The sequence below is a fragment of the Haliotis rufescens genome, unplaced genomic scaffold (genome assembly GCF_023055435.1).
Source record: "Haliotis rufescens isolate VD_foot unplaced genomic scaffold, xgHalRufe1.0.p SCAF_13, whole genome shotgun sequence".
NCBI classification, from domain to species: domain Eukaryota; kingdom Metazoa; phylum Mollusca; class Gastropoda; order Lepetellida; family Haliotidae; genus Haliotis; species Haliotis rufescens.
This window is the reverse complement of record NW_025963813.1, coordinates 10,984,027-11,001,004: the sequence shown is the minus strand read 5'-3', so window position 1 is coordinate 11,001,004 and position 16,978 is coordinate 10,984,027. Positions and strand designations below refer to the sequence as shown.

The 16,978-nt window shown below is 44.5% G+C and overlaps 1 protein-coding gene across 1 annotated transcript; it reads left to right on the top strand.

Annotated features, from left to right (window-relative positions):
* The first annotated feature begins 330 nt into the window (after positions 1-330).
* On the top strand, positions 331-16,523 carry LOC124139080 (uncharacterized transporter slc-17.2-like). The gene is made up of 11 exons (XM_046506082.2): positions 331-531; positions 3,272-3,522; positions 5,914-6,156; positions 6,934-7,021; positions 8,235-8,330; positions 10,665-10,792; positions 11,054-11,203; positions 12,412-12,541; positions 12,999-13,149; positions 14,355-14,445; positions 15,234-16,523. The coding sequence occupies exons 1-11, from the start codon at positions 486-488 to the stop codon at positions 15,690-15,692; spliced, it is 1,833 nt and encodes a 610-aa protein (XP_046362038.2). The 5' UTR covers positions 331-485; the 3' UTR covers positions 15,693-16,523.
* Positions 16,524-16,978: the final 455 nt, after the last annotated feature.

The window sequence follows — 16,978 nt, the reverse complement described above, 5'->3', positions numbered from 1 at the left end:
GATGTATCACTATCGGGTATCATAGCTGTGCTTTGGGCCTTAATGTTGTAAGTTTGTTCGATTTTGATAATATTTGTAATTTTGGAGTCAAATCCAATTTTCAAGCGCATGCTTTCTTTTGCCCAAACCTGATGCTACGATGAGGGCGTGTCGTACACAATATGCACGTGGAACTGATGCTCGTGCCTTAAACCAGGAACGCCACGTAGTTGGCAGGAGCAAAACCATGAATCATCTCATAACGAAATGTGAACATTCACAGTCACACAACCTCGACCGGAGAGTCGAACAGTTGGGCCGATTGGCACGTGCAATGCTTCTTAAGTTTCTGATGTAATAACGTGTAACGTTGTCAAGAGTGGCCCTCAAGTATGCGTCCTCACACCAAACGAGATACGGGATGACAAGGGGAAATAGTCAGTGCTAGTCATAGGAATGAACCGGCAAGGACGTCTCTTCCCCCTCAGCGTTAGTGTAGACTCACAATGGCTTCCAAACAGGAAAATGGGATTGGGAACTTGACACGGGAAGGTATGGTCATCATGATTATGAGTGGTTTTAATCACTTTATAATTAAGTATACGGTATTTAATGAAATAGATTGAAGCGGTAAGGATTTTGCATATTATTAGACTATAAGCCGTTAAACATCTTGCCAAAGACCCCATGTGGCGTAAAACATTGCATCAAAGACAAAAGGCGTCTTCAATCTATAATACTTGAAAGAAATCAACGCGATTCTTTCATATTACTATAATTAATCTCTCATGATATGAGACCCGTGAAGATTCAGGTCTTCAGTAACCCTTGCTTGTCGTAAAAGGCGACTAACGGGATCGGGTGGTCAGGCTCGCTGACTTGGTTGATGCATGTCATCAATCCCAATTGCGTGGATCGATGCTCATGATGTCAATCACAGAATATTAATCACTGGATTGTCTGGTCCAGACTCGATTATTTACAGACCGCCGTCGTATAGCTGGAATATTGCTGAGTGCGGCGTTAAACAACAAACAAACAAACAAACAATCAAATCTCATGACATGACAGAAAAACAAAAGCAACATGAAGGAATATTTTGTGCTGTGTCTTGTAGATACAAGAACTGTGAGCTAGGTGGTTAACTGTATAAAATACTGCCTACATGCCACTAAGTCATAATCACTCACACATCCCAGGTCGTTGGCCAATACCGTTGGCAAAGCTGTATATAGAGGACAAAATGTGTAATAAAAGCGGCAAAAACATTTCCATAAGCATTCCAGTGTACGATTTCGTCTTTATCATAAGCGTGCGTTTATGAAAAACTATCATGATACCAGTCGTTCGCGAAAAGGTGAGCGCATCCTGCCCCAACGGCTGCAGCCGTCACAAACACATGCAAAGGCAAGTCAAGTGTTCACCTGAACACTGGTACAAGTTAAAATACAGACTTATGTACATTGGCCATCATTTTGGTCACTGATGGGTCAAATGTGGAAATGACCTCCGTTCATGTGGTCACCATAAAACCTCACCCTGTTTGCTTCTGGTACAACTGGACCGCCTCCGTGGTCTAGTGGTAGAGCGTCCGCCCGGAGAGCGGAAGGTCCGGGGTTCGAACCCCGGCCGCGTCATACCAAAAGACGTTAAAAGATGGTACTTGTTGTTAGTCTGTCTGGCGCTTGGATTAAGGGGCTAAAACAAGGACTGGTCGGCTCGGAGTCAGTATACTGTGTCTGAGTCGGGTATTCATGTATGGGCATGGTATCTCAGTGAGCTAGCACTAGCACTATAAATCGGCATCAGTCCGGACTAGTACAAGCAGCCACACAAACACACACACGTACATGCACATCGCTATATAAGTGCAATCATCTTGGACGCGACGCTAAACCCCATTTCACCTCACCTCACCACCTCTGGTACCACTGTGCACCGTCACCGTACCTCCATTTCAGTCTTGAGTTATGTAATGTAACTAATTTTGTAATGGTAATGGTAATTGAAGAGTTTCATTGCTTTCTTTAGAAATGCTACATTTGCTACTTCATAAAGTTCATTCAAGTTGTATTTGTTTGTGAACTTTCATGCGCTGGTAAACGAAATACAACAAAAAATATAATCATGAACGTTGAAACTCTGGTTTCGAGTGGTAACTATTTCAGAGTTTACGTTACTCGTAACATTAACATCGTTCACTCAATGGTGTCTGTCTTCAGTCACGAAGACTGTCTACGTTAATTAAACACGTGCCCCTGCATAAATATATACGGTATCGTATAGCTAATGAAAACTCGTAGTTTTGAAAGCGTTGGTTGGTTGGTTGGTTGGTTGGTTGGTTAACGCCGCACTCAGCAATATTACAGCTTTATGACGGCAGTCTGTAAATAATTGAGTCTGGACCAAACAATCCAGTGATTGATATCATGAGCATCGATCCACGCAATTGGGATCGATGACCGTACATCAACCAAGTCAGCGAGCCTGACCACCCGATCCCGTTAGTCGCCTTTTACGACAAGCATAGTCGCCTTTTACGGCAAGTATGGGTTGCTGAAGACCTATTCTACCCCGGAATCTTCACGGGTCTTCAGGGAGGTGGAACGGGGATGTTATTACGTTCTAACATTTTTTACACATGTAAATCGCCGTGGATATGCGCTGTTTTTGTGTGAATAATAAACATTAAAACAGTGAAGATCCGGGCCAGAATTGGTATTCAGCAATTCATGCTTGTCTTAAACGGCGACAATGCTTGTCGTAAGAAGCGACTAACGGGATCGGGAGGTCAGGCTCGCTGAATTGGATGATGCACGTCATTGTGTCCCAATTGCGTAGATCTATGTTCATAATGTCATTCACTGGAATGTGTGGTCCAGATTCGATTATTAACAGACCGTCGTCATATAGTTGAAATCGTGCCGAGTGCGGTGTTAAACAACAAACAAGCAAACAAGCTACTAAACACGCTTTTGAAAAAGAATATTTTGAAATTAAAATCAATTTCTCTTCGATATTCAATCAATTTAAACAAAAAAATATTTTTTTCAGGAAACCCTAAACCGGTTTGACCAGTGAACATAATACCCTCATAAAAATCAGCAAGCATACGACAAGCATAGTCGCCTTTTACGGCAAGCATGGGTTGCTGAAGACCTGTTCTATCCCGGATCTTCACGGGTAGTTTGAAAGCGAAAGCTATACATAGATAAACCCTTTCTTTCAGGCTGTTGTGTCCTTTTAGCAACCGTTGGTACATACAATGTTACTACATGTATATGTCTTTCAGACAATTCACACAGCCATGGTAAAAACTCCAAAAAGGCTCCCCTGCCCTTCCGCCAGAAAATTTCATCATGGCGATGGATGACATCCATGATCGTCTGGTTCGGCTTCATCAGCAGCACCCTCATGCGCAACTCCTTCAACATGGCGCTGGTGTGCATGACCGGAAGTACGCCCCCACCCCGACCGGGAGCGAATCTAACCCAGCGGTTGGTGTACACTACGAACGTCACATCAAATGCATCAAGCGAATCGGTGATTGGAGTTTTCATTTTTCTGTATTGTTAAACCAGTTCAAAACCTGTTCATCATAAGATTGCAGTAACCCGAAATAACCAAAAGGACGCGAAAATGGATGGTCTCGTTTGATAAAATATTGAAATTTATGAAAAAGGATTAACAAACGACTTGGCAAAATTACAGCAGAAAATATCCCCATTTTAGATAACAAAAGCCTCCTTAACCATAATTATTTTGTAATTTCCGTTAAAGAAATTTAGCTTCAAGGTAGGCTGATATGTTCTGAGCTTCACTTGACCTAAAGGCATTAATATGGTATATTTTGTACCATTGACACACTTTGACCAACGATGTTGGGTGGATTGTATCCATGTTTCGTGGAAGTCCTTATCTTGGCTGTCCAAAACAAAAGCTCTCCACGGTTGCTATGCTGTCATTGTTCGTGTCCGAGTGTGTCTTCATGTTTTGGAACTAATGGAAGTCTGACGGAGCCAGATTAGGAGAATAAGGTGGGAGCAGTTCAAAGCCAAACTTGTGTATTGTAGCCTCAGTCTAACTTTTATCCTGTATTTGTCTGAAGCACGCAGCACAGTTAAGCTCCGTTTATTGTCAGAACTGGGGCTATGGTCCACAGTGATGACTACCTCAGCATCCTAGAACACGGAGGCCATAGCCTTTCAAGCTGGCGGGGCAGTTTTGATGGCGTTGACGTCAAATGCTTCCATTGTTTTGATTGTTGTTTGGCTTCAGGGTGAAAGTGGTGATCCCAGGTTTCATCCAGAGTTACACATTGCTGCAAGAAACCTTCTGGATCAGCTTCAAACAGATGCGTGAGTGAGATCGGCTTTTCAGGTTGTGGGCAAGATTTGTTAATATTATTTCAACACACAAAGTTTGACGTTATGCAGAACATACAAACATATAATGGGTGTATCGATTGACATTTGGTGAGCATGAATTGGAACCTTCACCCAAACCTAGTCGTTTTGCCTTACTCGCCGTCTTCAAAATGGACGCTACTGATTGACCTGTCTTACCGCTTGGTATTCTGTACAACGTTATTGCTGACTGTATGGTCTTCAGGTCTTACGGTTACATCATGGTTGAAGTGTATTTATCCCACATTGATTCCGCCACCATCTTTCTGTGATGCTGTTCAAGCTTTTTGTGCCAGCAAAATGTCTGGATCAGTTACAAGTTCTTTGTTTACATACAACGAAAACAGGAGCCACTTCTGCAACCACCTCTGTGGAAGGACATGTGATGATGTATTTGTGTGAACTACTCAAATATATACAGACAAACCATTAGCAGACAGAAGTTTAACAACATGCAGAATCATCTTGCGATACCTTTTCTTCACTCCACGTCAGTGACAACTTGAACATGACCCAGAAGTGTCTAAAATGTGTTGTGCAGATACTGATATTATGCTCTGGGTTCGAACCCAGTCCTGGTCCTGAGACAAGATCAAACGGTGGGGCTAAACAAGGAAAGTCAACCTCAACAGGTATGACAGATTTTGATAAATCTGACTTTGATGTTAGTTTTTTTGTTTTGTTGTTTAACGCCGTCTGTATATAATCGAATCAGGACCAGACAATCCAGTGATTGACATCATGAGCATCGATCCACGCAATTGTAATCGATGACATGCATCAACCAAGTCGGCGACCCTGAAAACCCGATCCTTATATATATATATATATATATATATATATATATATATATATATATATATATATATATATATATATATATCTATCTATCTGGACGAGCAACATGACGCTCAGTCATTCACCGGCCGGTCATTACCATGTCGTGGCTTTTCGTGGTTGTCTTCAAGGGCTCTCCCTGCCACGCTTGAAGTTTGCTACCCACATCTGTATGGTGACATCGGAAGGGGCATCCTTCCCTATTGTTGTACTCATTTCTTCGAGTACCCGATGGCTGCACATTTTCCACAGGTCACGGACTCCGGTTTACTTTACTGCTTTGCGAAACGATTCGCTCAACTGACCCAGGCTTATGTTGGTGTACCTCTTTGACATCATCTGATGACCACAACAAAAGATTCCACCATAACGCAATTCCTTCCATTTGAAGCTCAGAACTCATCAGTTATACCACTTACGCGTTTATAACGAACACATTTATAACAAACTGACGGATATAACGAACTGTGCTGTTTTTATCATTATAATGAACTACGGTAATGACGAGCTAAAGTTAATGGTTTCTTTGACTTCGTTAGAACCGTTGTTTAGTGTATTAAGCACTAGGAAGAGTCACTATGTGAACCATCTTTCTCTGTTTATTAATAATATTCATTATTGTTTACGTTGCTTGATGCCATTTTTGCCCCAAAGGCTATACATATGTATAAACAGTAATTTGTTGGCACAGATCCCCCCTCCGGGAGAGTTTGACTGGGATGAAGCCACCCAGGGTATCATCCTCTCCTCCGTCCTATACTTCGGCTTCATGGCTCCTGCCATCAGTGGCTTAATGTCCAAGAAATTCGGAGCTAAGAAAGTCGTGGGAATCAGCATGACCATAAGTTCGGTGATGAACCTTCTCACCCCCTTCGGTGCCCGAGGTCACATGTACCTGCTCATTGCCATGAGGGTCGTCATTGGTTGCTTCTCGGTATGCTGCTTTATGATTGGTTGTTTCTGTCTATGCCTGTTCCGGATCGATTGAAATTAATTAAAATGGACTATGAAACTATCCTGATACTTTGCATGAAACGAATCTGTTCAAAAGAACCTCTTAGTGTTTAGTTTTAGCTGCAACGTGCTTTCTATGAAGAGATGCTACCACTACTGCTACATAAACCTATATGTTAAGATATGGAGTTACAATCACCTGAGCGCTGAGATCGTTTTGCGGAACGAGTGCCGGGTCTCAAGTTTCATTTAACATGTATTATTTGTGCTTTCATTCATTGATCTATTCCTAATGACGTTCGGAATTATATATAATTCTACTACGATAAAGTAATTTCAAAATGCCAAGTCTTAGACTGAATGACTAAAAGGGATGTCAGTTTTCATGACATTCTCATTCTAAATGGATAGTAATTTTAGAGGGCTGTGGATCGAGTTCGTCGCAGGAATATTATTATATACAATTGGTCGGCGAAAATGTCGTGATCAAGTAATAGAAAACACACAAATGTAGAATAACGTACATCTGGTTATGGAGCTTGTTGGACACACTGTACAGTAAACTACGGTTATAACGAACACGCTTATAACGAACTAACGGATATAACGATCTAACTTTTTAGTCCCGACTATTTGCTGTAGTTATACTGTATATATGCTTATAACGAATTACGGTTATAACGAACTAAAATTAGTGGTCCCTTTGAGTTCGTTATAACCGTAGTTCGTTATAACCGTAGTTTACTGTATGTTCCAGGGAACCATTCTGCCCGCAACCCAGGAACTGTGGGGACACTGGGCCCCTGATGAAGAGAAGGTGCAACTTGTGTCCTGGACACTGTCCGGTAAGATAACAAACAAAACATACCAAAAAGCCATGATTCCAGATAACGAGCTGCACTAGTTGAGGATGAAGAAGTATGATACATGATAATCGAACGTTTTTCTCTTGTGTATGTCAGATGGTAAAAAAAATGAACATTTCTAGATTGAGATATGGTTGCCCAAACACCGGCACTGTTTTTACCACAACACAACACCCTCTGTAAGTATAGGGGGCGGTCGGGTAGCCTAGTGGTTAAAGCGTTCGCTCGTCACGCCGAAGACCCGGGTTCGATTCCCGACATGGGTACAATGTGTGAAGCCCATTTCTGGTGTCCCCCGCCGTGATATTGCGGGAATGTCGCTAAAAGCGGCGTAAAATCAAACTCACTCACTCACTCTTACATAACCGGCAAGAATTGATTAACCATGCAGGCCTCAGCATTACAAAGCTTAACCACAGATTTGCCTGGTTCAAACCTCCTGGATAATGCTGAATTTGGCGGAAACCAGTTTTCACACATGCACTTCGGTTTCACTGTAACCAAAGCAGGGAAAGAGCAGATCATAAACCTTTTTCATTTTTTGATCAAGGGTTGATTCTTTTGTGTGTTAACTTTAGGCTGTAAACGTTAGATCTGTTTGCATACCTTGTCAATGTTTATGTTCATACCCTGACAACCAGTTACTCATACCTTGACAAGTAGTTATACTCATCCCATGATAACGAATTGTACTCATACCTTGACAGACCGCCGCCGTGGTCTAGTGGTAGAGCGTACTCATACCTTGACAGACCGCCTCCGTGGTCTAGTGGTAGAGCGTCCGCCCGGAGAGCGGAAGGTCCGGGGTTCGATCCCCGGCCGCGTCATACCAAAATACGTTTAAGGATGGTACTTGTTGTTACCCTATCTGGCGCTCGGTATTAAGGGGCTAAAACTGGTCGGCACGGAGTCAGTATACTGTGTCTGAGTGGGGTATTCATGTTAAACTGCGGCATGGTATCTCAGTGGGCTAGCACTATAAATCGGCATCAGTCCTGACTAGTACAAGCAGCCACACAAACACACACACGTACATGCACGCTATACAAGTGAAATCATCTTGGACGCGAAGTTAAACCCCATTTCACCTCACCATACCTTGACTAGTTATATTCATTCCTTAACACGCAGTTACACTCATGCCTTGACAACCAGTTCTACTCATACCTTGACAACTAGTTATCTGTTGTAGGTGTCAACATCGGAAGTCTGGTGTCCTCCCTAATTTCCGGGTTCCTGTGCACTATCCCTCTAGACAATGGCTGGCCTTTCGTCTTCTATGTGTTTGGTAATACACTAAGTACACAATAACGAAAGAACGATTTACATTCACAAACATAGGGGGCGGTCGGGTAGCCTAGTGGTTAAAGCGTTCGCTCGTCACGCCGAAGGCCCGGGTTCGATTCCCGACATGGGTACAATATGTGAAGCCGATGTCTGGTGTCCCTCCGCCTTGATATTGCTTGAATATTGCTAAAAGCGGCGTAAAACCGAACTCACTCACTCACTTACAAACATAGGATGATAATGCACAAAATGAATGGAATACGATGACTGCGTTTGTGAAGTGAAGGTATTCATCTGGGACGGTCGGTAGCCTAGTGGTTATAGCGTTCGCTCGTCACGCCGAAGACCCGGGTTCGATTTCCGACATGGGTACAATGTGTGAAGCCCATTTCTGGTGTCCCCCGCCGTGATATTGCTGGAATATTGCTAAATGCGGCGTAAAACCATACTCACTCACTCTTTTTTGCATAAAATGTAAATTCTTCAGTCACAATATTCATATTTATGAATATTTATGAATAAAATGTACAATAGTCATATGCATCATGTTACAAACACTATCTGACCGCCTCCGTGGTCTTGTGGTAGAGCGTCCGCCCGGAGAGCGGAAGGCCCAGGGTTCGATCCCGGGCCGCGTCATACAAAAAGACGTTAAAAGATTGTACTTGTTGTTACCCTGTCTGGCGCTCGGCATTAAGGGGCTAAAACAAGGACTGGTCGGCTCGGAGTCAGTATACTGTGTCTGAGTGGGGTATTCATGTTAAACTGCGGCATGGTATCTCAGTGAGCTAGCACTATAAATCGGCATCAGTCCGGACTAGTACAAGCAGCCACACACACACATACACGTGCATGCACGTCGCTATATAAGTGAAATAATCTTGGACGCGACGTTAAACCCAATTTCACCTCACCTACAAACACTATCTGAGACCAATAGCTATCAACATTACATAATTAAGCAGACAACGGCGGTCGTAGCTTCTGGAAAGTATATTCATTGTCATGCTCCTACCCTCCTCCTGCTCCTCCTGCCCCGCCTCCACACCCATTCTCATCCTCCGCCTCCACACCCATTCTCATCTTCCGCCTCCACACCCATTCTCATCCTCCGCCTCCACACCCATTCTCATCTTCCGCCTCCACACCCATTCTCACCCTCCGCCTCCACACCCATTCTCATTCTCCGCCTCCACACCCATTCTCATCCTCCGCCTCCACACCCATTCTCATCCTCCGCCTCCACACCCATTCTCATCCTCCGCCTCCACACCCATTCTCATTCTCACCCTCCGCCTCCACACCCATTCTCATTCTCCGCCTCCACACCCATTCTCATCCTCCGCCTCCACACCCATTCTCATCCTCCGCCTCCACACCCATTCTCATCCTCCGCCTCTACCACCATTCTCATTCTCCGCCTCCACACCCATTCTCATTCTCATTCTCCGCCTTCACACCCATTCTCATTCTCCGCCTCCACACCCATTCTCATCCTCCGCCTCCACACCCATTCTCATTCTCCGCCTCCACACCCATTCTCATCCTCCGCCTCCACACCCATTCTCATTCTCATTCTCCGCCTCCACACCCATTCTCATTCTCATTCTCCGCCTCCACACCCATTCTCATTCTCATTCTCCGCCTCCACACCCATTCTCATCCTCCGCCTCCACACCCATTCTCATTCTCCGCCTCCACACCCACTCTCATCCTCCGCCTCCACACCCATTCTCATTCTCCTCCTCTACACCCATTCTCATTCTCCGCCTCCACACCCATTCTCATCCTCCGCCTCCACACCCATTCTCATTCTCATCCTCCACACCCATTCTCATTCTCCGCCTCCACACCCATTCTCATCTTCCGCCTCCACACCCATTCTCATTCTCCGCCTCCACACCCATTCTCATTTTCATTCTCCGTCTCCACACCCATTCTCATCCTCTGTCTCCACACCCATTCTCATTCTCCGCCTCCACACCCATTCTCATTCTCCGTCTCCACACCCATTCTCATCCTCTGTCTCCACACCCATTCTCATTCTCCGCCTCCACACCCATTCTCATTCTCATTCTCCGTCTCCACACCCATTCTCATCCTCTGTCTCCACACCCATTCTCATTCTCTGTCTCCACACCCATTCTCATTCTCATTCTCATTCTCCGCCTCCACACCCATTCTAATTCTCCGTCTCCACACCCATTCTCATTCTCCGCCTCCACACCCATTCTCATCCTCCGCCTCCACACCCATTCTCATCCTCCGCCTCCACACCCATTTTCATCCTCCGCCTCCACACCCATTCTCATTCTATCCCCGGCACGTCTTCCAGGAGGCTTGAGCTTGTTGTGGTGTCTGGTGTGGTGGCTAGTGGTCTATGACACACCTGATGAACACAAGTGGATCTCGGAGGCAGAAAAGAAGTATATCAAAGCTAACATCAGAACCGTTCCCGATAAGGTAAAGATAGGATTCTCTCTTCTCTCCTCTAACTCACCCACCCTCTCTCCTCTTTCTCGCTCCCTCTCCACTCTCTCCCACCCTCTCTCGCTCCCTCTCATCACTCTCTCTCTCTCTCCCCCCCCCTCTCCAATTCTCTTTGTCCCGCTCTGTCTGCCTGTCTCTCTCTTTCCCTCTCTCTTTCTTCTTTCCTTCATCTTCTCCTAAACCTATAGTCTTTTGGTTATGATTCTTAACCTGACACGTTTATCTTCCCAACAGAGTACATTTATCCCCTACAAGAGCCTGCTGACATCGGTACCGCTGTGGGCGTTCATCTGTATCCAGACTGTACACATGTGGTGTGCAACCATCTTCTTCACCTACCTCCCCAAGTACATGAGAGACGTACTCCGGTTCCCAATAGAACAGGTCAGTCTAAGTCTTCTCTTATAAGGCCACCAGGTATGACCGTCGTTCGAAACACCCGTAGTTTAGCATCGATTTACGACAACGAAGCCAAGCTAAGACTTCGTCTTGACATTAGGTGAGGTGAAGTGAAATGGGGTTTAACGCCGCTTTCAAAATTATTGCGCATGCAAGTGTGTGTGAGAAAGTGTGTATGTGTGTGTTTGAGAGAGAGTGTGTATGTGTGTGTTTGAGAGAGTGTGAGTGTGTGTGAGAGTGTGTGTATGCGTGTGTGATTGTTTGGCGTGAGTGTGTGTGTGTGTATGTGCATATGTGCATGTGAGATAGTGTGTGTGTGTGTGTGTGTGTGTGTGTGTGTGTGTGTGTGTGTGTGTGTGTGTGTGTGTGTGTGTGTGTGTGCGTGTGCGCGCGCGTGTGTGTCTTGGCGGTCTTGTGAAATGGGGCACTAAACCAGTATTACAAGTTGCGCTAAGATGGCTTTGTGGAACAGGGCCCTGCACTTTTCTGCTTGTCACAAGAGTGAGTGAGTGAGTATGGTTTTACGCCGCTTTTAGCGACATTCCCGCAATATCACGGCGGGGGACACCAGAAATGGGCTTCACACATTGTACCCATGTCGGGAATCGAACCCGGGTCTTCGGCGTGACGAGCGAACGCTTTAACCCCTAGGTTACCCGACCGCCTCTTTGTCACAAGAGGCGTCTGGTTTCTATTTGGTGTATGTGTGCCCGGACGGGACGGATAGTTGATCATTCATTCAGTCTTTGATTTGCTTTACCAGAATTCGATCATTTGCAACCCGACATGACAAAGCTAAAACATTGCTCATCTGTGCGTAACACTACCAACAACAAACAAGGCTTCGGCGACTGTTCTGAGTGATAATATTAGATTATTAGTCTGAAATTGTGAGTTCGAATCCGGTTCGCCCCAATTATGTTTATATGTTTATCAGCACCATACCCGTGCTCGTGGGTTTCACCGAAGTGGTAAACGTCTGAGACCCGCATCACTTTGAGTAGATTATGTTTCTAGGTTTGTCAGCACCATACCCGTGCTCGTGGGTTTCACCGAAGTGGTAAACGTCTGAGGCATGCATAACTTCGAGCTTTCCTCTCACATCAAGCTGACACGCTGTGTATATTAGGAATTCTCGTAAAAGCGGCGTTAAACCCAACTCACCCACTCATTACTGTTGGATTATTTTCCAGAATGCCATCGTCTCGTCTGTCCCTTTTGCCTCAAGATTTCTCGGGGTCCTTTTCTGGGGTGTCATGGCTGACCAGATGTCTAAACGAAATATAAGCACAACAGTCAACAGGAAAGTTATCCAATCAACTGGTATGTCACTTGTGACCTCGATTTTTAAATTAATGTTTAAAATAGTTAAAAAATTAAAATGATATTTTACCGTCGCATCCGCATTGTTTCAGCTCAATCTACTCACTTACTCACAGGACCCTTGAAGATCCGGGTTAGAATAGGTCTTCAGCAACCCATTCTTGCTGTAAAATGCGACGATGCTTGTCGTTAGAGGCGACTAACGGGATCGGGTTGTCAGGCTCGCTGACTTGGTTGATGCATGTCATCGATCCCAATTGCGTGGATCGATGCTGATGATATCAATCACTGGATTGTGTGGTCCATACTGGATTAATTATATACCGCCGTCATATAGCTGGAATATTGTTGAGTGAGGCGTCAATCAACAAACAAACAAAACAAAACACAAAGTCACTGCGCATTCTTGGTCACGCCGATCGCTGATTATAATCCCGTCTTTTTCTTGTCTCGCCAGGCTTTTTGACCTGTGCTGCGATCACTGTAGGTATTGGTTACATCGGCGAAGACAGGAAAATTGTGGGCGTGGTCCTCTTTGTTGTCACCATGTTCTTCCAGTCTTGTTCCTTTGCCGCATCCTCCATTGTCCCACTTGATATCGCACCAAGGTACGTATTACCCCCCTGAGCTGTGGAATAGGCTGCCATTGGATATTAGGAACATTGACAGTCCAACTTTGTTCCGATCAAGACTCAAAACCTATCTTTTCACCAAATCTTTCTTAGAGTATTGAGGCTTTGTGTTTTCCTAGCTGTGTAATGTCTCTTTTTTTTGTAGACTCAAATGAAGCGCTTTTGAGCAGTTCTTTGAAATGGATACCAGCGCTTTATAAATCTGTAGTTATTATTATTATTACGCACGCAGGCACGCAGGCACGCAGGCAGGCACGCACGCACGCACTTGCAGGCACGTCGCTATATGAGTGCTACAATCTTGAATGCGACGTTGCATCCCAATTCACTTTCCCTCACCTTAGGGAAGATACGCAGATCATAGGCAAACCTTTCTTGTGAACACGAATACGAGGCCGATTATGATGATTATGATTATGATGGATGGACGTTGCACGTCTAGTGGACGCACATGTTCACAGAGACTTGCTGAGCCTATGCCCACTTGTCCACTCGTCCCACTTGTCCACTCGTCCCACTTGTCCACTCGTCCCACTTGTCCACTCGTCCCACTTGTCCACTCGTCCCACTTGTCCACTCGTCCCACTCCGTATGTAGAAGTGATCAATTGAGTTTGGTTTAACGCCGCTTTTAAGCAATATTCCTGACGTGGACATTATACGTGGGCTTCACACATTATGAGGATGTATCGAAACCCAGACCTTTGCTATGATGAGCGAACGTTGTTTGTTATTTAAAGCCGCACTCAGCAATGTTCATGCTAAACGACGGCGACTCTTATGTATAAGTAGTAGAAACAGATACCCGTTCTTCCGTTGACAAATGTTACATGGAAGTGAAAAAGAATGTTCCACATTCAGCAGACCCTTCTTTCAATAATGAGTTCTAACACAGTCAACTGTGACGTGAGAAGCAATAATTAGTATTAATGACGTCACATCACGCATTATGACGTCATCACATACTGTGACGTCACACAGCACATTATGACGTCATCACGCATTATGACGTCATGAAATACTTGTATCAGACAAAATTATATGACGACAATGATAAGTCTGGTCATGTCGCACAATCATGTTTGTTTCAATTATTTTGAATGTGTATGCTGTCAGCTGAATGGCACTTTGCGTTTTAAGGTAAAGTCATGACACGAATGCATGACGATATTTCAATTTCAGATTAGCGAGCGTCATAACGGGCATGTTTGTCGGGGTTGGAGCCTTTGTGTCGATATTTGCACCCATAACCGTCTCCAGCTTGACCCCAGATGTAAGTATGACAATAACGTAATCGGGTTAGAATAGGTCTTCAGCAACCCATGTTTGTCGTAAGAGGCGACCATGTTTGCCGTAAGAGGCGACTATGCTTGTCGTAAGAGGCGACTATGCTTCCCGTAAGAGGCGACTATGCTTGTCGTAAGAGGCGACTATGCTTGTCGTAAGAGGCGACTAACGGGGTCGGGTGGGCAGGCTCGCTGACTTGGTTGATGCTTGTCTTCGTATCCCAATTGCGTGGATCGATTCTCATGATATCGATTTCAGCATTGTCTGGTCCAGACTCGATTATTTACAGACCGCCGTCAAATAGCTGGAATATTGCTGAGTGCAATATAATAAACGTAACCACGTAAAGACGTTAAAAGATGGTACTTGTTGTTACCCTGCCTGGCGCTCGGTATTAAGGAGCTAAAACAAGGACTGGTCGGCTCGGAGTCAGTATACTGTGTCTGAGTGGGGTATTCATGTTAAACTGCGGCATGGTATCTCAGTGAGCTAGCACTATAAATCGGCATCAGTCCGAAATAGTATAAGCAGACACACACACACACACACACACACACACACACACGTACATGCACGTCGCCACATATGTGTAATAATCTTGGACGCGACGTTAAACCCAATTTCACCTCGCCTCTTCCTAAACCCCCACCCTCTCCACCCCGCCGCTGTTATCATCGTGGCGAAGATTTTCATCTCCTTATTAGTGTAAGTTTACATGAAAGTTTAGAATGCGGCTTGCACTGATATTCATAACTTGTGTTTCATGGTATTCAGGGCACTCTGGAAGAATGGCGATCGGTGTTCTTCATGATAATTGGTTGCTATGTCTTCGGCGTAACAGTCTTTGTCATATTTGGAAGTGCCGAGTTACAGCCGTGGGGAAAGAGCCTTGCTGTTGCCATAATACATCCGCCAGACAAAAGTAACCCGGATGTCACAACAAATGGAAAAGTCAGTCACGACGCCATCAGAAAAGGACCACCCAGGGTTCTCATTGAGCGAGAAGTTAGCGTTATTTCAACCCATTCCATGAGAAGCATCCAGTCGAACGCGTCCGCCATTCCTGCTCCCATCATAGTGAAGTCGACGTATTACTTGGAAGAAACCAGTGACGTAGAAGATAATGTCTTTGTCGATGACGTTAATCACAGAAGCGCAGAAAGCAAGGACGGGAGAGTTAATTACGGGTATGTTAATGGCGTCAATGATGATGAGGAGGACACCCGTCTGTAGACACGTGGGCACGGGTGGCCCAGTCGTCTGAGGCGCCGAAATTCGCAGTGCAGAGTTGCGCTTTGGGCACGCCAGAAACCTATGATTCTATGAACCAATGTCAGCACCATACCTGTGCTCGTGGGTTTCACCAAAGTGGTAAATGCCTGAAACTTGCAGGACTTTGGGTTTTCCTACGACATTAAGCTGACACGCCTTGATATAACAATGACCTCATCACTGTCTCGTGTGCCCCAAAGTCTAATAATGAACTCATCACTTGTGCCATTATATGATAATAATGATGTTTGTTTGCTGAGGATCTTGTTGTGATGTCATTGTGCATTTTGAACACTTTATAGTTATACTGGCACAGAAATATACCTCGTGTTGTATTCTCTGCTCTGAACAATGTAATATTGATCCAACCAATTGTGATACCTGCACAAACAATGAAATATGTGACTCAGAAAGATATTTAGAAATAAATAAATATCTCATCGTTTCCATAAATTAGAATTTGTACAATTCTGTTTAAATGTTTGTTAAACGTATTGATGGGCAATATTTAGAAAGGAGTTGAAATTCCACTGCATATATTTATTGTGTTATTTATGATACGTGAATATTCCTGAGGCTTGTAGAAATTATTTTCACATACATGAAATATTATAAAAATATCGACCTGACCGGACAATCAGTTCAACACAACCACGAGTTCGACACCATTTCGACAAAATGGTGTTCAACTGCAATATTTCCGATTCAATGATATTACTTCTATGAGGACTACCATGTACATGTGACAAAATATATATGAAATAAAGCATATTAATTATGAATTTGTTATTTTTGACATCTTATCTGGATTCCGGGGCAGAACACCATTGTCTTGTGCTAAAGAAGCCGACTAAAACTTCGTTCGGGTGGGTTCAGTTTGATCATCAGGGGAGGTCGGTTAAAGCATTCGCTCGTCACGCCGAAGACCCGGGTTCGATTCCCGACATGGGTACAATGTGTGAAACCCATTTCTGGTGTCCCCCGCCGTAACATTGCTGGAATATTGCTAAAAGCGGCGTAAAACCGTATTCACTCGCTCAGTTTGATCATTGGACACCGATGGTGAAGATCGTCGGTTGTGCATTGAATAAAACCTCTTGTGGCGCCAAGACTCAAGTATTTACAGACCGTAAACAGTTTGAACATTTGTGACAGCAGTTACTACCCGTGAAGATTCCGGGTTAGAATAGGTCTTCAGCAAACTATGCTTGTCGTAAAAGGCGACTAACGGGATCGGGTGGTCAGGC